Source organism: Pygocentrus nattereri, chromosome 12 (genome assembly GCF_015220715.1).
Source record: "Pygocentrus nattereri isolate fPygNat1 chromosome 12, fPygNat1.pri, whole genome shotgun sequence".
Lineage (NCBI taxonomy): Eukaryota > Metazoa > Chordata > Actinopteri > Characiformes > Serrasalmidae > Pygocentrus > Pygocentrus nattereri.
The window spans coordinates 42,111,782-42,135,264 of NC_051222.1; the positions used below are offsets into that span (position 1 = coordinate 42,111,782).

Consider the following 23,483-nt stretch of genomic DNA (forward strand, 5'->3'; position numbering starts at 1 on the left):
CGAAACAAATGTGATGTCCTTATTCATCTCATCTATCCTTTCTTGGGTCAGGGTCCGCTATGTTGCTGAAGATGGGGTTGATTTTCGGCAGTAGGGCAGTGGTCTTGAGGAAATAGCAGGTAATTGATAATGGTTTACACCTGTACACGGTTAAGGGAGGCCAATATATGTGTGTGTTTTTCCTCAATAAGCTGCCAGATGCCAGAGAGACTGGATTCCTCATACACAGAGCACAGAAAGCAGCCAGACAGTCTACTGTGTGTATGAGAGCTGATAAACAGTCCAGCTCTGTGTTGAACTACCTCTGCCTCATGTATCTTCCTCCAAATGTTGCCAGAGGCTTTACAGAGATCTACCCAAGAAAGGCATGTAGGGATTTGTAAAGACACAAAGACACGATAGGGACTTTCTATCCACAGATCCTAATAACATAAGATAACCACATCATTGTTGGTATGCAAATATTGATGATGTTAGGAGTCAGGGCAGAAACAGAAAGTTACACACAAGACCAGGATGGAGCCAGAAAGTTACACACAAGACCAGGATGCACCCTAGAGGAGTTGCAGAGCTGGAAGGATGTTGACAAAATCAGCAACCACAAGGTGCCAAAGCACCGAACACACACCTGTTGCCATTGTTGACCACTGTTGTATTCATAAAAGTCGTAGTCATAACAAAATATCGATTGAGTAAAATTTTATTTAAAAAAGTGTATTTGATGATTACCAGCCATTAGGGGTGTACTTTGTGTACTTCTGGTGCCGGTCCCAAGCCCGGATAAATGGTGAGGGTTATGTCAGGAAGGGCATCCGGCATAAAACTTGTGCCAAAACTATCATGCGGATCACAATTATGATTGCCATACCGGATCGGTCGAGGCCCGGGTTAACAACAACCGCCTCCGGTGCTGTTGACCAGCAGGGTGCCAGTGGAAATTGGACTACTGTAGGTCGAAGACCATCAGAGAGGAGAGGAGGAAGGCGGGTTAGAAGGCAGTGAGAGAGAAGGAAAGGCAGGAGTGTGGAGGTTAGAGTAGGGACTCTGAACATAGGGACAATGACTGGTAAAGGCAGAGAGCTTGCAGACATGATGGAGAAAAGGAAGGTAGATATTCTGTGTGTCCAGGAGACCAGATGGAAAGGAAGCAAGGCCAGGAACATTGGAGGTGGATTCAAACTGTTCTATCATGGTGTAGAGAGGAAGAGAAATGGAGTAGGGATAATCCTAAAGGAACAGCTTGTGAAAAGTGTTCTGGATGTAAAGAGAGTGTCAGACAGGATCATGAGCCTGAAGTTGGAGGTTGATGGTGTAATTTTGAATGTGGTCAGTTCATATGCACCACAGGTTGGTTGTCAGTTAGAGGAGAAAGAGGAATTTTGGAGTAAGATGGATGAAGTGGTAGATGGTGTCCCTAGAGAGGAGAGATTAGTGATTGGTGCAGACTTCAATGGACATGTTGGTGAAGGGAACAGAGGGGATGAAGAGGTGCTGGGTATGTATGGTGTGAAAGACAGAAATGCGGAAGGTCAGATGGTTGTAGATTTTGCAAAGAGAATGGAAATGGCTGTGGAGAACACGTATTTTCAGAAGAGGGAAGAACACAGGGTGACATACAAGAGTGGAGGGAGGTGCACACAGGTGGATTATATCCTTAGCAGGAGATGCCACCTAAAGGAGATTGGAGGTTGTAAAGTGGTGCCAGGGGAAAGTGTAGCAAGGCAGCATAGGGTGGCTGTCTGTAGAATGAGGTTAGAAACAAAGAAGAGGAAGAGAGTGAAGACAGAGCCAAAGATTAGATGGTGGAGGAGGATGGTTGCAGGCAGTTCAGGGAAAAATTGCAACAGGCCCTTGGGGGCAGTGAGGAGCTACCTGAGGACTGGGAAACTACAGCTAAGGTGGTGAGAGAAACTGGCAAGAATGTGTTGGGTGTTTCGTCTGGTCAGAGGAAAGAAGACAAGGAAAGTTGGTGGTGGAATGAGGAAGTCCAGGAGAGTATTCAGAAGAAGAAGGCAGCTAAGAAAATTTGGGATAACCAGAGAGATGAAGGAAGTAGGCAGGAGTACTGTGAGGCTAGTCGCATAGCAAAACGAATGGTGGCAAAGGCAAAGGCTCAGGCCTATTATGAGCTGTATGAGAGGCTGGACAGTAAAGAAGGAGTAAAGGACTTGTATTGCTTGGCTAAACAGAGAGATAGAGCTGGAAAGGATGTACAGCAGGTTAGGCTGATAAAGGATAGAGAGGGAAATGTACTAGTGAGTGAACAGAGAGTGATGAGTAGATGGAAGGAGTACTTTGAAGATCTAATGAATGAGGAAAACGAGAGAGAGAGGAGGACAACGGGGAGAGATAGTGGATCAGGAAGTGCAGAGAATTAGTAAGGTGGAAGTGAAGGCAGCTTTAAAAAGGATGAGGAATGGAAAGGCAGTTGGTCCAGATGACATACCTGTGGAGGTATGGAGATGTTTAGGAGAGAAGGCAGTGGACATTTTTAACCAGGTTGTTTAACAGAATCCTGGAGAGTGAGATGTTGCCTGATGAGTGGAGAAGCAGCATATTGGTCCCCATTTTTAGGAACAAGGGTGATGTTCAGAGCTGCAGTAACTACAGAGGTATAAAGTTGATGAGCCACACCATGAAGGTATGGGAAAGAGTTGTTGAAGCAAGGCTAAGGCGAGAGGTCCAGATCAGTGAGCAGCTGTTTGGTTTCATGACCAGAAAGAGCACCACAGATGCAATTTTGCATTGAGAGTGTTGGTAGAGAATTACAGAGAAGGTCAGAAGGAGCTGCATTGTGTCTTTGTGGATCTAGAGAAGCCATATGATAGGGTGCCAAGACAGGAACTGTGGTACTGTATGAGGAAGTCAGGTGTAGCTGAAAGGTATGTTAGGGTGGTGCAGGACATGTATGAGGATAGTGAGACAGTGGTGAGGTGTGCAGTTGGAGTGACAAATGGTTTCAAGGTGAAGGTGGGGTTACATCAGGGATCAGCTTTGAGCCCCTTCTTGTTTTCAATGGTGATGGACAGGTTGAGAGATGAGGTCAGGCAGGAGGCTCCATGGACCATGATGTTTGCAGATGACATTGCAATCTGTGGTGAGAGTAGAGAGCAGGTGGAAGAGAATCTGGAGAGGTGGAGGTTTGCACTGGAGAGGAGAGGAATGAAGGTCAGTAGAGACAAGACAGAATACATGTGTGTGAATGAGAGGGAGGCATGTGGAAAGGTGAAGATGCAAGGAGTAGAGGTCGTAAAGGTGGATGACTTCAAATATCTTGGGTCAACCATTCAGAGCAATGGACAGTGTAGAAAAGAGGTGAAGAAGAGGGTGCAGGCAGGATGGAGTGGGTGGAGACGGATGTCAGGGCTGATGTGTGACAGAAGGATAGCAGCAAGAGTGAAAGGGAAGGTTTACAAGACAGTAGTGCATCCTGCTATGATGTATGGTTTGGAGACTGTGGCTCTGTCTAAAAGACAGGAGGCTGAGCTGGAGGTGGCGGAGATGAAGATGCTGAGATTTTCGTTGGGAGTGACGAGGATGGACAAGATTAGAAATGAGCAGATCAGAGGGACAGTGAAGGTGGAGCAGTTTGGAGATAAAGCCAGAGAGGCCAGGTTGAGATGGTTTGGACATGTGTTGAGGAGGAATAGTGGATATATTGGGCAAAGAATGTTGGAGATGGAGCTGCCGGGTAGAATGAGAAATTGTATCTGAAAAGTGTAAAGCTGAACTTGAACTTTGATGGCTCTCCACTCCCATCTGATTGGAGAGAGAGGATAGAGAAGAAGCTGTGTGCAATGCCTGAAGTGTTCGCTCTACATGATTCAGACTTTGGTCGAACAGATAAAGTCAAACATCAGATCAAATTGAGTGATGAAACTCCCTTCAAGCACCAACCTCAACCGATACGTCCGCAAGATCTTGACGCAGTCCGGAGACACCTTCAAGAGCTAAGTGAAGCAGGAGTAATCCGTGTGTCAGAGTCGCCTTTCTCCTCGCCCATCGTAGTGGTCAGAAAGAAGAACGGAGATGTGAGGCTCTGCATCAATTACCGTAAGCTAAACCTCCAAACCATCAAGGATGCATACACGCTACCTAACCTGGAGGAAGCCTTTTCTGCACTCACAGGCTCTAAGTGGTTCTCCGTACTGGACCTGAAGTCCGGTTATTATCAGATCGAGTTAGAAGAAACTGATAAACCCAAAACAGCCTTTGTTTGTCCATTGGGATTCTGGGAGTTTAATATGATGCCTCAGGGTGTTACTAATGCTCCCAGTACTTTTCAAAGGCTGATGGAGCGGTGCATGGGAGACATCAACCTCAGGGAGGTCCTGGTGTTCCTGGATGATATGATAGTGTTTTCGGACACTATTGAAGAGCATGAGAAGCGCCTTCTTCGTATCCTGAGCCGTTTGAAAGAGTATGGGTTGAAACTCTCCTTGGAGAAATGCAAATTCTTCCAAACATCAGTTCGGTACTTAGGACATGTAGTGTCCGAGGATGGTGTCGAAACCGACCCTGAGAAGATTAAGGCCTTAAAGACCTGGCCTAGCCCAACGAACCTGAAAGAGCTACAGTCATTCTTAGGATTTGCTGGATATTACCGGCGTTTTATCCAGAACTACTCAAAGATCGTAAAGCCACTTAACGACCTCACTGCCGGGTACCCACCACTCAGAAAGACTGACAAGCAGAAAGACACCAGTGGTGAGTACTTCAAGCCGAGAGAGCCGTTTGGAAAGAGATGGACGGATACCTGCCAGACTGCGTTCGAAACAATCATTGACAAACTCACTACTGCCCCTGTGTTAGGATTTGCCAACCCTAAGCTGCCGTATGTATTACATACAGATGCAAGTACAACTGGGCTCGGGGCAGCACTCTACCAGGAGCAGGAGGGAGTCATGCGAGTCATCGCATATGCCAGCCGTGGACTGTCGAAGAGCGAATCCTGTTACCCAGCTCATAAACTGGAATTCCTCGCGTTGAAGTTGGCTGTATCAGAGAAGTTCGCGGATTACCTGTACCGCATCTCTTTTACAGTTGTTACAGACAGCAACCCCTTAACTTACCTGCTCACCACAGCTAAGTTGGATGCAACGAGTTATCGCTGGCTGTCTGCCCTCTCCAACTTCAGATTCCAGCTCCAGTACCAAGCAGGGAAACGGAACCTTGATGCCGATGGCCTCTCATGACATCCACATGCTGAACCTGTCAATGACTTGGTGTCTCAGAAAGAAGAGGAGCGAATTCATCAGTTCATTCACCATCACTTACCTGAGTCTGATGAGTTCACTCGTCTCTCTACCAAGACTGTTAGAGCAGTTTGTGAGAAGCATCTAGTCTGCCCTCCTGTGAGAACCAGCGAGAGGAGTCCCATCATCTCTCTTGTCACATCTCTTGCTATGACGGCTACAGCTATTCCTGAAAGCTTGGAGAGCTGCAGTGGTTTTCCTGTCATTCCCAGTGTATCAGAGGAAGATTTGCGACAACGACAGAAAGCAGATCCTGCCATCTGTGAAATTCTCCACCTGATGGAGACTGGGGAGACGCCCTCTCCAGCTGTCAAGAGAGAGCTGCCCGACCTTCCCATCTACCTGCGAGAGGTGAACAAGCTGGAGCTGAGAGATGACATTCTCTACAGGAAAAGGCAGATCTGCGATGAAATTCACTACCAAATAGTCTTGCCCGAGAAGTACAGAGACATGGTCTTGACAAGCCTTCACGATGACATGGGTCATTTAGGTTTTGACCGAACCCTTGACCTCACCAGATCCAGATTCTTCTGGCCAAGAATGGCTAATGATGTTGAGAAGAAGATCAAGAGTTGCAGCCGCTGTGTTCGTCGTAAAGCCCTGCCGGAGAAGGCAGCACCTTTGGTGAACATCCAAGTTGTTATGTATGAACCTGAGAGATGTCCTACCAATACTTACCACCAGGGGGGCGGACCGCCACTAGGGTATAGGGATTCTAAATGTAACTATAGCCCAACACACAGTTGAATAAACCAGTGAGTGATCCAGCAAGAAGTTGTCCTTCGTGCTCTGTGTGTCGAGTAATAATGTTTACTTAGTTACACTATAAGGGAGCAACATAACATAAATTGGCGACGAGTTGTGTATTTCGGAATAGTTCTCATCGACTGGCAGTGGACGTTTAGTCAGCTTTGAGTGAGTTTTAGACCGGAATGAACGCCCGCATTCTAGCTAATGTGCTAATCAACTATGAGCCAACCATTATCGGACGCCTCGAGAACAGCTAGTGCTACGTCAACAGATTCAACGACACCAAGGGCTTCAAGTTCATCTACAGTACGAATAATCACAGAAAGACGCATGATGGCTGGAATATATGGGCATATGGATGTTTTCGATGAGTCTGGTGAGCAATGGGCAACGTATATTGAACGTTTTGAGCATTATGTGGTGGCTAATGACATTCCTGAGGCTAAGAAGGTTTCAGTACTCTTTAGTGTTATGGGACCTAAAACGTATGGACTGCTTCGTAGTTTAGTAGCTCCCGTGGCACCTGGCACCAAGACTTACGAACAGGTTGTGACTGTGCTTAGAGATCACTTCACGCCGAAACCGCTTGTTATAGCCGAAAGGTTCAGGTTCCACAAGCGTAACCAGGGGGAAGGAGAAACGGTAGCGCAGTATGTAGCAGTGCTCAAAAAGCTATCAGAACACTGCGAGTTCGGAGGTTACCTAGAGGACGCTCTGACAGACAGATTTGTTTGCGGATTAAAGTGCGAAGCTGTGCAGAAACGCCTTCTGACTGAGGACAAGCTCACGTTCAAGAAAGCAGTGGAACACGCAGTGTCAGCAGAAACAGCAGCACGCGACGTACAGCAGTTAAGTCATTCCCTGAAAGTGAACGCTGTGTTTTCGCAAGGTGAAACATGCCGCCGCTGTGGGAAGGGGAATCATAGTGATGATGACTGCTGGTACAAAGATCGCGAGTGTCACCAGTGCGGGAGGAAGGGCCACATGAAACGAATGTGCAGGAGTAAATCAAAATGCAGTCACGAAAGAGAACGTAAACACAAAGAGGGAAAGCCTGAACAGAAAAGCCATACACACAAACGCAGCGTGAAAGATAGGAAGAAAAATATTCATCACGTCGACGCGAATGAAAGTGAAAGTGAAGGGACGAAATCAGATAGTGACAGTGACTTGGGACTGTATGCAGTGTCTCAGAAAGGGAAATATTCACGCATATCAGTAGTGCCAAAAGTCAATGGAAAGAAAATGGAGATGGAATTGGATACAGGGGCAGCAGTGTCATTGATTCCTTTTGAACTGTACCAGCGAAAGCTGCACAAACTTCCTCTGCAACCTACTGATATCATGCTAAAGACATACACAGGAGAGGCTTTGGCACCAGAAGGAGTCATTAAGGTGCAAGTGGCATTGGGCAAGCAACAGGCTGTCTTGCCACTGTATGTGGTGAAGGTGGATGCTCCACCATTATTTGGCAGGGAGTGGCTGAGAGCCATTCAACTGAATTGGAGAGACGTAAAGACTGTACATGTAATTGAGCACACACAGACAAACAGCTTAGAGACTGTGTTAAAGAGACACTCTGCTGTTTTCTCCGATCAGTTAGGCACCATGAAGGGAGTGAAAGCCCGGCTCACTCTCAGACCAAACAGTGTCCCCAAATTCTGCCCACCACGCAACGTGCCATATGCTCTCCGACCGCGAGTCGAAGCAGAGCTGAAACGCCTCACAGAGCTTGGTGTCATCTCACCTGTGGCGCATAGTGACTGGGCGACGCCAGTGAACAAGAAGGACGGCACCGTGAGACTCTGCGGGGACTTCAAAGTCACCCTCAACCCAGCTCTCTGCATCGACAAGTACCCAATTCCACGTATTGAGGACTTGTTTGCTTCCCTCGCTGGAGGTCAACACTTCAGTAAGCTGGATCTTTCCAATGCATATCTGCAGATGGAACTAGAAGAGAGCTCCAAGAAGTTGCTGACCATCTCAACACAGAAAGGACTCTTCTGTTTTAATCGTTTGCCGTTTGGGGTAGTGTCATCGCCCGCCTTGTTCCAGAAGGCCATGGACCAGGTACTCCTCGGGCTGCCACACACTCACTGCTACCTGGACAACATACTTGTGAGTGGTCCTGACAAGCAGACACACCTGAAAACCCTGGATGCAGTACTCAGCAGGCTAGAGGAATATGGCTTGCACCTCAAGCAAGAGAAATGTCTCTTCTTCCAGGAGTCCGTGGAATACCTGGGCCACATCATCGACGCTGCTGGGCTCCACAAGTCACCGGAGAAGGTACGCGCCGTCATAGACGCACCGGCACCAGGCGATGTGAGTCAACTGCGATCTTTCCTAGGAATGCTTAACTACTATGGACGCTTCATCCCTGACCTGGACACTGTGCTTAAGCCGTTGAACGAACTGCTGAACAAGGAGAGAAAATGGCAGTGGACGTCAGCATGTGCATCAGCGTTCCAGAAAGCCAAAGCACTCCTGGTGGCACAAGAGGTGCTCACACACTTCAACCCTGAGCTGCCTCTCCGCCTTGCTTGCGACGCTTCACCCTATGGGGTCGGAGCTGTTCTCTCTCATGGCATGCCAGATGGTGAAGAAAAACCCATTGCCTATGCATCCAGAATGCTCAGCAAAGCAGAACAAAACTACGCTCAGATCGAGAGGGAGGCATTAGCAATAGTCTTCGGAGTACGAAAGTTCCACCAGTATCTTTACGGCAATACATTCACTCTGCTCAACGACCATCGCCCGCTCACAACCATCCTCAGTCCAGTGAAAAGCACACCATCCATGGCTGCAGCTCGCATGCAACGCTGGGCGCTCCTGCTCTCCGCTCACAATTACACCATCGAGTACAGGAAAGGGGCCCTACATGCCAACGCTGATGGACTGTCGAGGTTACCGCTCCCTCATGCCCCCAGTGAGAAACAAGGTGCAGTGGAGGTGTTCTACACGTCACAGTTGGACACTTTACCAGTCAGCAACGCTGAGATCAAGCGTCATACCATGTCTGACTCCAACCTGTCCTGTGTCATGGAAATGGTCACCACTGGACGTTTTCCCACTGCAAAGGACGCAGGAGACGAGCTGTCACACTACCTCCAGCGCCGCCATGAGCTCACTGTGCAGCACGGATGCCTCATGTGGGGTTTGAGAGTGATTGTGCCACCCAAACTGCGCCCCCGGGTGCTGACAGAGCTACACTCAGCACACCCAGGTGTAGTGAGGATGAAGAGCTTAGCTCGTAGCTACGTTTGGTGGCCCGGCATCGACTCCCAGATCGAACACCAAGCAAAGTCATGCCACTCATGTCAACGAGTACAGAAAGACCCTGGCCTAGCACCCTTACATCCTTGGATGTGGCCATCCAGTCCCTGGGAACGGATACATGTGGACTTTGCCGGTCCATTTGAAGGGCACATGTACCTGGTCGTAGTGGACGCCCCTTCCAAATGGCCCGAGATACACATCATGGATAGCACCACATCCAGCAAAACCATTCAAGTGCTTAGGGGACTTTTTAGTTGCTATGGCATTCCACACAGCCTTGTAAGCGACAACGGCCCTCAGTTCTGCTCTGAAGAATTCAGCACGTTTCTGAAAGCCAATGGAGTCAAACACATTCGCTCAGCACCGTACCATCCTGCCTCCAATGGCTTGGCAGAGCGCTTTGTGCAAACCTTCAAGCATGCTCTGAAATCTTCCAGAGGAACTACATCACTGCAACAGCGTCTAGATACGTTCCTCCTGACCTACCGCAACACCCCTCATGCAACAACCAGAGAAAGCCCTGCAATGCTATTCATTGGACGCAAGCTGCGTTCTCGACTGGATTTCCTGAAACCTAGTGTGGCTAGAGCAGTGCACCAGTCGCAGGAGGATCAACAGCAGCGACGCTGGCTGCATTCCAAACAGAGACCGTTTGCAGTTGGCGAGCCAGTGCTCGTGCGTGATTATAGGAAGGGGGAGGATAAGTGGATGCCAGCTGTGGTGATCTAGAAGACCGGACCAGTGTCCTACAGGGTAAATGTGGGAACACAAGGGGTCTGGAAGCGTCATGTGGACCAGTTGCTGACTCGGCCTGAGTCAGACCCACCAGAGACTGTGAGTTGTCCACTGTCACTACCACAGACAACCACACCTGGTACCACACCTGACCCAAGTACACCTCAACAGAAGGAGGATACTGATACCATTCCACACGCAACACATACACCACTCAAGACACCACAGTCCACAGAAATGACACACACAGGTCGTTCTGAGACAACAGGGACTGTACGGCGATATCCTGTGAGGATCACACGTCCGCCAGTACGTTACGGAGATCAGTGAATTGTAAAAAAAAAAAAAAAAAAAGTTGAAAGAATGTTCCAGAATGTTTGCCTTTGCAGAATGTTGTTTAATGGTTGAGTTTTGGGACTCTGTAGTGATTATAAGCCGTAATATACTCATCTATTTCTTGTTAATGTTATTGAGAAGTAAAGAAAGAAATAATCTCAGGTAGTTTAAAGGAAATATACTGTAAGTTTCAGAAGAATGTTTTTGTTATGGACAGCGAATCTTAGTGGGGAGGAGATATGTTATGTATGAACCTGAGAGATGTCCTACCAATACTTACCACCAGGGGGGCGGACCGCCACTAGGGTATAGGGATTCTAAATGTAACTATAGCCCAACACACAGTTGAATAAACCAGTGAGTGATCCAGCAAGAAGTTGTCCTTCGTGCTCTGTGTGTCGAGTAATAATGTTTACTTAGTTACACTATAAGGGAGCAACATAACACAAGTTACCAGACCTCTGGAATTAGTCTGCATGGACTTTCTTTCCATCGAACCAGATCAGAGTAACACCAAGGATGTACTTGTGATAACGGATTACTTTACGAAATATGCGGTGGCAATCCCCACTCCAAATCAGAAAGCTCGAACAGTGGCCAAGTGCCTTTGGGAAAGCTTTATAGTCCACTATGGGTTTCCTGAAAAGCTGCACAGCGATCAGGGCCCAGACTTCGAATCAAAGACAATCCGAGAACTCTGTGAGCTTGCTGAAATACACAAAGTTAGAACAACACCCTACCATGCCAGGGGTAACACTGTCGAGAGATTTAATCGTACACTCTTAAGCATGGTTGGAACACTCAGAGCTGAAGACAAGACCCACTGGCGAGACTTTGTAAAGCCCCTAGTGCACGCTTATAATTGCACTAAACATGACACGACCGGGTACACGCCCTACGAGCTTATGTTTGGGCGACAGCCCCGGTTACCCATTGATCTTCCTTTCAATGTTCCATTGAACCACAGGGAACAGAAGTCTCACTCCCAGTATGTACGAGCCCTGAAAGACCACCTTCAGGAGAGTTACCAACTTGCCAGGACAAATGCTACAAATAGTGTTATTAAAAACGTCTAAAATAGATAAATAGAATTAAAAACTTTATTTCATGGTTTTGGTAATTTATTTTATCATTGGTTGAAGTTGAAAGGTCATATCTATCAGCAAATCACCGCATTGATAGTCGTTCTCTCCCGGAGGATTCTCGTGTAGAATCGAGGAAGCAAGAACAGTTGAAGTCGCGTTTGAGAGTAGCTCCAGTAAGAGGAAAGAAATCTAAGTGTATTTGACGATTTATTTTGTTTCTGTAAGAGTTTTGTTTACCCATCTGTCTATGTCAATAGACTGTGGTTTTGTTCAGAGTTTTAGTTTTGAATCACTTTCGAGAATCGCGGAAGAAAAGTAAAGTTTTGAGGAGCACGCATCCAGCGCGTGATCAAGGAAAATAGATGGCGAGCCACAAGAGCTATGAGCTACGACTGGACTGTGTGTTGTGCGTCGAAAGAAACGTCTTTTTCTTCCATTCGGGGAGAGTGGACATCGCAGTGAAGGCCGGGTGCTTCAGCCTTTCCCTTCCTTTCCCTGCTGAGATTCTATCACCAACCGTGGTAAGACTGTTCAAGTTTGAACCGTTACTTTCTCTCTGAATCATGTGAGCAGTGCGTGGAGTGCTCGCGCTGCTGAGTGAGAGGGAGTGTCTCACTTTCATTTGCTCTAAAGGACTGTTTAGCACTAAGGACTCGATTTAATGGACGTTGATACAGTTAACCGTTTTATGGTTCATGTTATGTATATACTTTGAATGTGTTTAACTGTAAGGTTGATTGATACTGCATTTACTGGTGTTAACTTTCTCATGTGGGCTTAGTGAGATGCCCTATGTTTTTTTGGTTGTAATACCCTACTGATAGAGGGTAATACCAAATGCTTTTGATTTAGTTATAACAAAAATAGGCCTAAATTGATTAACATTGAAGATGGATAATTAAAAATAATTTTAAAAAAGTAGTTATATCAAATAACTGCAAACTAATACTAGAACACTAATAAGAGCTCAACTGAGATACTAATTAAACTACTAAAACCAACTAAGTTAAATTAACTAGAGGTTAAGAATTCAAAAATCGGTTTTCCTAACTTAAAGGGTAACTGATTAAGACTCTGATTCTTGTTTGACTCTCTTTGCATTCATATGCAATTATTTATCTCTGTTATATGTCGTGTCTGTAATGTCTTGAAGGATCCTATTTCTTAATAATACATTTCTGCTACTTTTCTTTTCTCTTTTATTTTTGATAAAGCCGGCAATTCTAAACTAAACTTTTGGTCTGTGGTGTTTTCTCTGTTTTCTATGGTCAATTACTCTTTAACCAATTACTGCTCTTTTACGAACCTAGTTCTCGTCCAGCAACAACAACTGTCTTTTAACATTGTAGTAAGTGCTACAATTAGGAATAACTAGGAGTCTATGAGAACATCAGTGTAGGGTGGGCATCTAGTCCAAGGCAGGTGGTGGCAGCTGGGGCGTGGGCAGCTGGTCTGAAGTGGGTAGCAGGAGGGCTCAGCAGTCAGTCGTCCTTCAGTGTCCGGCTGGACATATGGGCGATTGTATACTCGGAAAGAAAGCAGGGAGAGGGAATTAGTTTTATTCTATCCGTTTGTACATAAACAGGGAATGTAAACATTTCCAGATGTGGCTAACGACTCCGACAGATCTGACTATGACAGCTTAACTAACAGGAGAGAACCAGAAGGACACACAGACACGGCAGCACTCTGAAACAGTTTGGCATCCCTCCGCTCCACCGTCCACAAACCTGACTGACTGCGTGCGAGTGGTGGGACGACAGCACCAGCGTCTCAGTTTACTATAATTCCCTGTGTCCATGGACCCCTGGATCTGCTGCCTTTATCTAAGGGGGAACATTAGCTACCAAAAGCTAAACTGAACAAGTGTGTTTTCAGCCTATTCTTAAAGATTGAGACTGTGTCTGAGTCCCGAACAGTTTCTGGAAGATCATTCCAGAGTTTGGGGGCTTTATAAGAAAAAGCTCTTCCCCCAGCTGTAGCCTTAGGAATTCTGGGGACTATTAATAAGCCAGCACTCTGTGATCTGAGTGGTCGTGATGGCTCATAATGAGAAATAAGGTCTTGTGAGTACTCAGGAGCGAGCCCAAGTCTTTATAAGTCAATAAAAGGATTTTATAATCAATACGGAATTTAATAGGCAGCCAGTGAAGTGATGATAGCACTGGGATCAAGCAAGAATGGGAAAGAATTCCACCTACAAAGCTTCAACAATCAGTGTCCTCAGTTCCCAAACGCTTAGTGAGTGTTAAAGGAAAGGTGATGTAACACAGTGGGAAACACGCCCCTGTCCCAACTTCTCTGGAACGTGTTGCAGGCATCAAATTCAAAATGAGTGAATATTTGCAAAAAACAATAAAGTTTATCTGTTTGATCATTTAATATCTCGTCTTTGTAGTGTGTTCAATTGAATATGGGTTGAAAAGGATTTGCAAATCATCGTATTCTGTTTTTATTAATGTTTTACACAATGTCCCAACTTCACTGGACTTGGGGTTGTATGTATAAGCGTGCCCAGCTTGCCTGTCCTCACCTCCCGCTGGAGAGGGCAGAAAAAGGGAAAGAGAGCTAGAAAGAGACGGAGCACAAGAGACTCATGTTACTGGCTACATCTACAACTAAACTAGGACAGTTTTATACTACGAGGCTCAAACATGCTAAATATGCTCTCTTCTTCATATATATGTGTGTGTGTGTGTGTGTGTGTGTGAGTGTGTGTGTGTGTGTGTTTTATCTATCTATATATCTATTGTCTGTCTATTGTCTGTCTGTCTATCTATCTATGTATCTATGTATCTATCTATCTATCTATCTATCTATCTATCTATCTATAATTACACATGACTATTGTAGAGTTATTACTATTATTATTAACTGATGTATGTTCTCACAGACAGAAGCTTTTAAGCTTAAGCATCAACAATTTTACATGGAACATTTTTTCTACGCTTTTTTTAGGAGGACAGGGTTGCAGAGTTCTACATATTTCTCCATAGCTTGGTTTTAGACTTGACTTCAACACCCACTGTAAACACTCTAGAGAATTCATAGAGTTGTGTATCGATATGATTTGTAGATTGAAAAACGTAACATATTTCTTATGGTATGACTTAACCTGTTCACCTTGAAAGTTTATGTCAGGCAACTCAAAGCCTTTCTTCCGCAACTTGTAAGTCTTGGTGGCTGGATTTGGCTCCATCTGTGGGCTAGCGGTCTTGGCAAACAGCACATCTTCATCACTGGATGAGTCATTGGACAAGTCACTGTCTTGGGAAGAAGATTCACCACCATCTCTTTCATGCGGTTGAAACAACTCATCAGAATCGCTATCAAATTCAGGGCCAAAGTCACTAACATCAGCTTCAAGTTGCTCCAATACTTGTTTTACAGTGAACTTTTGCTTTCCCTGTCTTGAAAAGGGAGCGGCCATACTCCCTAAAAATAAAGAGGTATTCACTTTCTTAGTCTCTGCCCCTGTACTAGCAAGGTAACTTACTAAAACATATAAAAATACATTTATTTCAAGGCTTTAGCCAATTTCAAGACTGTCACAATTTTCTATCTACAAAGGACCAATACACCCAGAGGGTCATTTTTACCCATTGTTTTTTGAACTAGCTAATAGTCACTAATTTCTCCTAAAAGAATATAAATCATACTTCTATACATTCTACAAGCTATTACTAAACAGATTAACAAAAATACAAAATTTTTACCAACCTCTGATTTGCTGAAAGGCCAAATTAGTTTCCTGGGTTTGCAGCTCAACAAAACAACATGTGGGCACCCATTTGTCACTGACACTGTAACTCAGCTGAGTTCAATATTCACTACATAGGTGTCACTATGCAGGGGTCGGAAGTGGCACTCTGGGCTTTTGAGGTTATATTTTATTTTTTAAAACGTTTGTTCATTTTGGATGGCAGCAATTAACCACGAACCAAATTTGACCCCGTGGGTTCTCCAGGGTTAAGTTTGTAGTTCTCCACTACAACACATTAAAAAGGAATATAATAAAATCTGATCTTTTATATGTAAATAAGGAATTAAAGCTTTTTCTTTTATTTGCTATGAATGCCTCTCTTCAGTTTCTGAATTGCGGGTAACCTGGTCTCTGTAGCCACATGCAGCTGACAAAGTGTAAATATATGGATATTTTCTTTATTTTACCATGATGGTTAATCAAATACAACACACACAACACAAAGCATGGACATAATCTATGTTGGGGACACTGTGGACATGTCCCCACATTTTTTTGTAAATGTAAATTTTGTCCCCACCACTTTTTGAAAGTGTAGGCATTTTTAACTTATCGCATCTGGACATCAGGTGGTGCCAAAGCATCAGTACTGTCAACTCATGTGGTTCACCTGTGTCTCATCATACTGGCTTTATGAGCCCCCAGTTTGACGACTCTGTGTGGTGAATCTTTCGGCCACTTTTCCATGTTTTACTTGTGTACTTTAGTTCCTATGTACTTCAGGTCTTGTGCATTGTAATTCTAGTGTACTTTAATTCTTGTGAACTTTTGTATACTTTAGGTTTTTGACCACTTCAGATATACATACCTCCCCCTGGATTCTGGTCTCGTTAGGGTCCAGCCTTCACCACCAGCCACCAGCAGAGAGCAACAGCGGCGAGGTGGCCAGCCTGCATCGCTGGCCGCCAGCAGAGAGCAATGGTGGATGAGTGCCATAACTTTAGGGAACTCCAATTCCACAAAGCCCTCAGGCTCCTTGAGCCCGACCTGACACACCTTTGTACTTAAGAATCAGAAGAAGAAGAAGAAGAATCAGAAGAAGTTTTATTGCCATTGTCAATTAACAGGATTCACAGACTAGGAATTTGCTTCGGCATGAAGGTGCAACATAAAAACAAGTAGTACTAGGCAAAGCAAAATTAAGTCCACATAAATAAATACTCTATGCAAATATATAGATAGAATGAATAAAAATAAAAATACAAAAGGCATGTACAACAGTACTATATACAAAAGTGCAGGTGGAGTAGTGCAATTCAAGTAAAGTGACCAAAGCAGGGTTATAAAGAGGTAAGTGACGTGATTATATATTGTTCTTGAGTCCAATGGCAGAGGGGAAGAAACTGTTCCTGTGGCGGGAGGTTCTGGTCCGAATGGTCCGAAGCCTCCTGCCCGAGGGGAGTGGATCAAATAGTCTGTGTGCGGGGTGAGAAGGGTCTGCTATAATACGATCCGCTCTCCCCACAGTCCTGGAGATGTACAGGTCTTGGAGAGATGGGAGGCTGCAGCCTATCACCTTCTCAGCGGAGCGCACAATGCGCTGCAGCCTTTGTCTGTCCTTGGCAGTGGCCCCAGTATACCACACTGTGATGGAGGAGCTGAGGATGGACTCGATGAAGGCCATGTAGAACTGTACCATCAGCTGGGCCGGCAGTTTGGCTTTCCTCAGCTGCCGCAGAAAGTACATCCTCTGCTGAGCCTTCTTGATGAGGGAGCTGATGTTCAGCTCCCACTTGAGGTCCTGGGTGATGGTGGTGCCAAGGAACCGGTAACAGTCCACAGTGGTGATGGGGGTGTCGGTAAGGATAAGGGGGGGCAGGGGGCTTGTGGCTTTCCTGAAGTCCACAGTCATCTCCACTGTCTTCTGGGCATTGAGCACCAAGTTGCTGTTGCTGCACCAGGTCACCAGCCGGTCCACCTCCTTCCTGTAGGCAGACTCATCATCGTCTGAGATGAGTCCAATGAGGGTGGTGTCGTCCGCAAACTTAATCAGTTTGACAGAGTCATGGATGGAGGTGCAGCAGTTGGTGTACAGGGAGAAGAGCAGGGGGGAAAGTACACAGCCCTGAGGAGATCCTGTGCTTAAAGTCCGCGTGTCCGAGACAATCTTCCCCAGCCTTACTCGCTGACTGCGGTCTGTGAGGAAGTCTGTGATCCACCTGCAAGTGGAGTCGGGCACATGGAGCAGAGAGAGCTTGTCCTGGAGCAGAGTGGGAAGGATAGTATTGAATGCAGAGCTGAAGTCCACAAACAGGATCCTAGCGTAGGTTCTTGGGGAGTCCAGATGCTGCAGGATGAAGTGGAGGGCCAGGTTTATGGCATCATCTACAGACCTGTTGGCTCTGTAGGCAAACTGCAGGGGGTCCAGAAGGGGGTTGGTGATGGACTTGAGGTGGGATAAAACCAGACGTTCAAAGGTCTTCATGACTATCAGGGCCGTCAGGGCCACAGGCCTGTAGTCATTAAGTCCTGTGGCGCGTGGTTTCTTGGGGACAGGGACGATGATGGAGGACTTGAAACAGGCTGGGACATGGCATGACTCCAGGGAAGAGTTGAAGATTCCCGTGAAGACTGGGGCCAGCTCATCAGCACAGTGTCTCAAGGTGGCAGAGGACACGGAGTCAGGGCCTGAGGCCTTGTGTGGATTTAGCCTCTTAAACAGCCTGTTCACATCCTCCTCCTGGACTGAGAGGGCAGAGGGGGCAGATGGGCAATCCAAAGTGGTTGAGTGTATTGTGGTGTGGGGGGTGGAGGATGGGGGTGTGAGTCCATGACTTCAAAACGTGAATAGAAGTCGTTAAGGTCGTTAGCCAGTTTGAAATCTTCTGAACAATGAGGTGCTCTGGGCCTATAGTTGGTGATCTCTTTCAGCCCCCTCCATACAGTGGCAGAGTCGTTAGCATAGAACCGCTGCTTCAGACGAGCTTTGTACTTGGATTTAGCCTTTAACACCTCCCTGCTAAATTCATACTTTGCACCTCTGTATCTGACTCTGTCTCCCTCTCTGAAAGCAACCTCTTTCTGCTGGCGAAGCTGTCTGAGTTTTGGTGTGAACCAGGGTTTATCATTATTGAAAGTGATTCTGGAGCGTGATGGGATGATGCTGTCTTCACAGAAATGTATATATGACGTCACGGTATCTGTGTATTCATCTAAACTGTCTGTAGAAGCCTTGAACATGTCCCAGTCTGTGGTGTCCAAACCATTCCAGAGAAGGAGAGCAGTGTTGGGAAATCACTGTCACATCGGAGCACCAGGCGTTGTTGATGTAGAAACAGACTCCTCCACCTTTCGTTTTACCTCCGGCAAGTTCCCGTCGTCTGTCCGCGCGGAGGAGCTGGAATCCCTCAAGATGGAGCGCACAGTCCGGGGTCTGTGTGTTCAACCACGTCTCGGTGAAGCACAACACACTAGAGGAGGAAAAGTCGCTGTTTCTTCTCATCAGCAGCGCTATCTCATCCATTTTATTGGAGAGTGAGCGGACGTTGGAGAGGAAAATCCCAGGTAGGGGCGTGCGCGTCCCCCGTGTGCGAAGGCGTACGAGTGCACCAGCTCGCTTCCCTCTTCGGCGGCGTCTCACTTTTTTGTTTAAAAAGTGCGCTAATAATGGAGCTGGAATCCCTCAAGATGGAGCGCACAGTCCGGGGTCTGTGTGTTCAACCACGTCTCGGTGAAGCACAACACACTAGAGGAGGAAAAGTCGCTGTTTCTTCTCATCAGCAGCGCTATCTCGTCCATTTTATTGGAGAGTGAGCGGACGTTGGAGAGGAAAATCCCAGGTAGGGGCGTGCGCGTCCCCCGTGTGCGAAGGCGTACGAGTGCACCAGCTCGCTTCCCTCTTCGGCGGCGTCTCACTTTTTTGTTTAAAAAGTGCACTAATAATGAAGAAGGCACTAGAAAAACTGGTGAAATGTCTGTAGGGGTTGTTGTTCTGATGTTTAGTAGCTCCTCGCGGCTGTAGGAGCACGAAGACACACGAATAACGCACAAAAACAAACAAAACAAAGAGCACCCGAACGCCAGGGCAGCCGTACGTGGCGCCATCTTGGATCCAGATGTGGCAAACAGCAGCCTTTTGTCACACCTTTGTAGAGGATAACTGGCCCGTGCTCAGTGCTCTTGTTCACCTGAATTCTAATGTGTGTCACCTGTGCTCTTGATCATATGACACACCTAGTTTAGTGTATAGCCCGGCTTTAGCAGAGGGACTGTGTGAAGTATTGTATCCGCTGTGTGATCTACTGAGCGTTCTTTCATTGTGGGCTTCTCATGCCTGACCTTTGCCTTTCGTTTCTGGACTTTGCCCCTTTTTGCTCTGCCCTTTGGATTTTTCGCCCTGGTGTGTGATTCAGATTTTTGACCTTTTTGCCTGTTTTCCTGACTACGTTTTGCCTTTGCCCTTTGGACATTTCACCTGGTGTTACGTCTGTGTGTTTGTTTCTCTTGTGCTTTCTGGAACTGACCCATGCTTGTTTTATGACGATGACTATGGATTGTGATTCTATCAGTAAAGCCTCCTTTGTGTTTTCCACCTGTGAGTGTTTGAATCTGCTTGGCACGTTACAGAATACCTTGCCACAAATGCAGACGGCAGACCCAGAGACATTTCAGAAAGCTCTGGCAGAGCAAGGACAACTCCTGAAATGGCACCGACAGGTATTGTCTGAAGTAACTTCTTCCCTTTGGCCAACAAGGAATCTTTAGCCAGTTGGTCCAACTAGTAGCTAGTGTTAAAGGGTTAACCACTCAGCTTCAAAACATGAGCCTAGCTGAAACAGAGGTGAATGTTACTAGCCCCCGAGTTCAGGCAGAAACCTCATCTGCGGTCTTTCCCTTTAGCAAGCCTGATGAAAATGCTGGTGACCCAGACAAGTGCCGTGTTTTTTTGCTGCAATATTCTGTTTACTTTGAGAATTCCCCTACCAGTTCTGATCAAGCCAAATTTTCATTCACCATTTCTCACTTGATGGACCAAGCTCTGGAGTGGGCGACAGCAAGCTGGACTCATACTCATCACCTTTCATAGACTCAGTTTATTAAAGAATTGAAGACCTTGTTTGACCATCAGTATGTAGGCAAAGTGAGTGGGGAATTACTTTCAAGGTTGCTTCAAGGGACTTGCTCAGTAGAAAGCAAGCAAGCAAAATTTATTTATATAGCGCTTTTTACATCAGATGATGTCGCAAAGCAGCTTTACAGAACAATCAGTATTATAGAGAGAAGAGAAAAGAAAAGAAAATCCGGGTCCAAGCCCCCATGAGCGTCGCCAGGAAAAACTCCCTAAAGAGGAAGAAACCTTGAGAGGAACCAGGACTCAGAAGGGGAACCAATCCTCCTATGGTCGACACCGGATAGCAAACATTATTAGTATGAAGTTTTATGGTAAAGTGGGAAAAGAGAAGATCTGAGGGTGAGGACTGCACAGCGCTGTAAAGCAAGAAGCTCAGTGGTGGTCAAACCGGTCCAGAAGGCTGGTGAGCAGCGGCACCAATCAAGGCAGAAGAGGCAACAGCATCAGACACACAGGATGGGCAGCTGATCAACTCGGCAGCGAAAGGAAAGCAAAAACACAGAGTCAGTTCTGTAAAGAGTGGCTGACCACAGAGTCAGTTCTGTAAAGAGTGACTGACCACAGAGTCAGTTCTGTAAAGAGTGGCTGACCACAGAGTCAGTTCTGTAAAGAGTGACTGACCACAGAGTCAGTTCTGTAAAGAGTGGCTGACCACAGAGTCAGTTCTGTAAAGAGTGACTGACCACAGAGTCAGTTCTGTAGAGAGTGACTGACTACAGAGTCAGTTCTGTTGAGAGCGGCAGACCACAGAGTCAGTTCTGTAAAGAGTGACTGAACACAGAGTCAGTTCTGTAGAGAGTGGCTGACCATAGAGTCAGTTCTGTAAAGAGTGACTGACCACACAGTCAGTTCTGTAAAGAGTGGCTGACCACAGAGTCAGTTCTGTAAAGAGTGACTGACCACAGAGTCAGTTCTGTAGAGAGTGGCTGACCATAGAGTCAGTTCTGTAAAGAGTGACCGACCACACAGTCAGTTCTGTAAAGAGTGGCTGACCACAGAGTCAGTTCTGTAAAGAGTGACTGACCACAGAGTCAGTTCTGTAGAGAGTGGCTGACCATAGAGTCAGTTCTGTAAAGAGTGACTGACCACACAGTCAGTTCTGTAAAGAGTGGCTGACCACAGAGTCAGTTCTGTAAAGAGTGACTGACCACAGAGTCAGTTCTGTAGAGAGTGACTGACCACAGAGTCAGTTCTGTAGAGAGTGGCTGACCACAGAGTCAGTTCTGTAAAGAGTGACTGACCACAGAGTCAGTTCTGTAAAGAGTGGCTGACCACAGAATCAGTTCTATAAAGAGTGACTGACCACAGAGTCAGTTCTGTAAAGCGTGACTGACCACAGAGTCAGTTCTGTAAAGAGTGGCTGACCACAGAGTCAGTTCTATAAAGAGTGGCTGACCACAGAGTCAGTTCTGTAAAGAGTGACTGACCACAGAGTCAGTTCTGTAAAGAGTGGCTGACCACAGAGTCAGTTCTATAAAGAGTGACTGACCACAGAGTCAGTTTGTAAAGAGTGGCTGACCACAGAGTCAGTTCTGTAAAGAGTGGCTGACCACAGAGTCAGTTCTGTAGAGAGTGGCTGACCACAGAGTCAGTTCTGTAGAGAGTGACTGACCACAGAGTCAGTTCTGTAAAGAGTGGCTGACCACAGAATCAGTTCTGTAAAGAGTGACTGACCACAGAGTCAGTTCTGTAAAGAGTGGCTGACCACAGAGTCAGTTCTATAAAGAGTGGCTGACCACAGAGTCAGTTCTGTAAAGAGTGGCTGACCACAGAGTCAGTTCTATAAAGAGTGACTGACCACAGAGTCAGTTCTGTAAAGAGTGGCTGACCACAGAGTCAGTTCTGTAAAGAGTGGCTGACCACAGAGTCAGTTCTGTAGAGAGTGGCTGACCACAGAGTCAGTTCTGTAGAGAGTGACTGACCACAGAGTCAGTTCTGTAAAGAGTGGCTGACCACAGAGTCAGTTCTGTAAAGAGTGACTGACCACAGAGTCAGTTCTGTAAAGAGTGGCTGACCACAGAGTCAGTTCTGTAAAGAATGGCTGACACTCCAGCAGGTCCAGATCTGACAGGGAGACTAATCACCAAAGGCTCCACTGTACAAGTGAGTTTTTAGCCTAGACTTAAAGACTGAGGCTGAGTCTGAGTCCCGAACATTAACAGGAAGATTATTCCAGAGCTGGGGGGCTCTGTATGAGAACGCTCTCCCCCCTGATGGAGCTTTATTAGTTCTAGGTACCAGTAGTGAGCAGCACCTTGTGATCTAAGTAGGCGTGATGGTTCATAGTGGGAGAGAAGGTCACTCAGGTACTGAGGGGCGAGTCCGTTTAGAGCTTTATAGGTCAGTAATAGGATTTTATAATCAATGCGAAATTTAACTGGTAACCAGTGCAGGGCTGATAAAACTGGGCTGATATGGTCGAACTTTGTTCTTCCTTGCTTCCAGACCCTGCCCTTGATTGTATCCACCTGCGTTTATAACCTGTGTCTCATTAACCTTCGGTGTCTCTGTATTTAAGTCCTGTCTTTTTCCCTTGTTGTTTACTAGTTTTTGTAGTGTTTATGTGCGTTAATATTATATTATATTATATTATATTAGCGTTAATGTGTAACGTCGTTCTTTCGGCCTCTGTTGTTTGTTTTTCCTGTGTACATTTTTGTTATTTCTGTCCCATCTATCCGTGTTGGCTCTCTGACCCTGGACCTTTTTGACCCTGATTATGGCTTTGCCCTTAATAAATCTCGCTTCTCTCAGCACTTGTGTCCGCCTCATCATCGCTCCCATACATTACATTGGCTGTGAGTCTGTTAGGAAGGGTCTCCTTGAACAGTGTTCTCCCTCAGAAACCAGAGAATGAAGCGATAAACCAGCTCGGCAATCCTACTAAGTCCCAAGACAGAGAGAGCTCTCGATGCAATAATGAACAACACTCTCATAGAGAGATGAGAGTTTTATTCACAAAGCACACAGAAGAAGGGGCAGTCCCCTCTTTATAAACACAGAGAGCCCGTCCCACGTGCACGCAGGCAGCCAGGAAGGGCCCGACCACATTCTAACATATGTCGTAACCTGCTGGTCCATACATGGAGTTGTTTTTCTCCATCTCTGGATGTGCTCAGTTCAACATCAAAATCCAGTAAGTCAAAAGTGCAAGTGGTTTGCAGAATAAAAGAGGAACAATAGTTATTAACAGCCTGTAAGTATGCACA

The 23,483-nt window shown here is 46.2% G+C and overlaps 1 protein-coding gene across 1 annotated transcript; it reads left to right on the plus strand.

Annotated features, from left to right (window-relative positions):
* Window positions 1–6,338: 6,338 nt before the first annotated feature.
* Window positions 6,339–10,013, plus strand: LOC108413446 (uncharacterized protein K02A2.6-like). The gene has a single exon (XM_017685960.2). The coding sequence runs from the start codon at window positions 6,339–6,341 to the stop codon at window positions 10,011–10,013; it is 3,675 nt and encodes a 1,224-aa protein (XP_017541449.2).
* Window positions 10,014–23,483: the final 13,470 nt, after the last annotated feature.

Excerpts from the sequence above, each read along its gene's own strand:
- LOC108413446 (XM_017685960.2), top strand. The coding sequence starts at position 6,339 with ATGGCTGGAATATATGGGCATATGGATGTTTTCGATGAGTCTGGTGAG.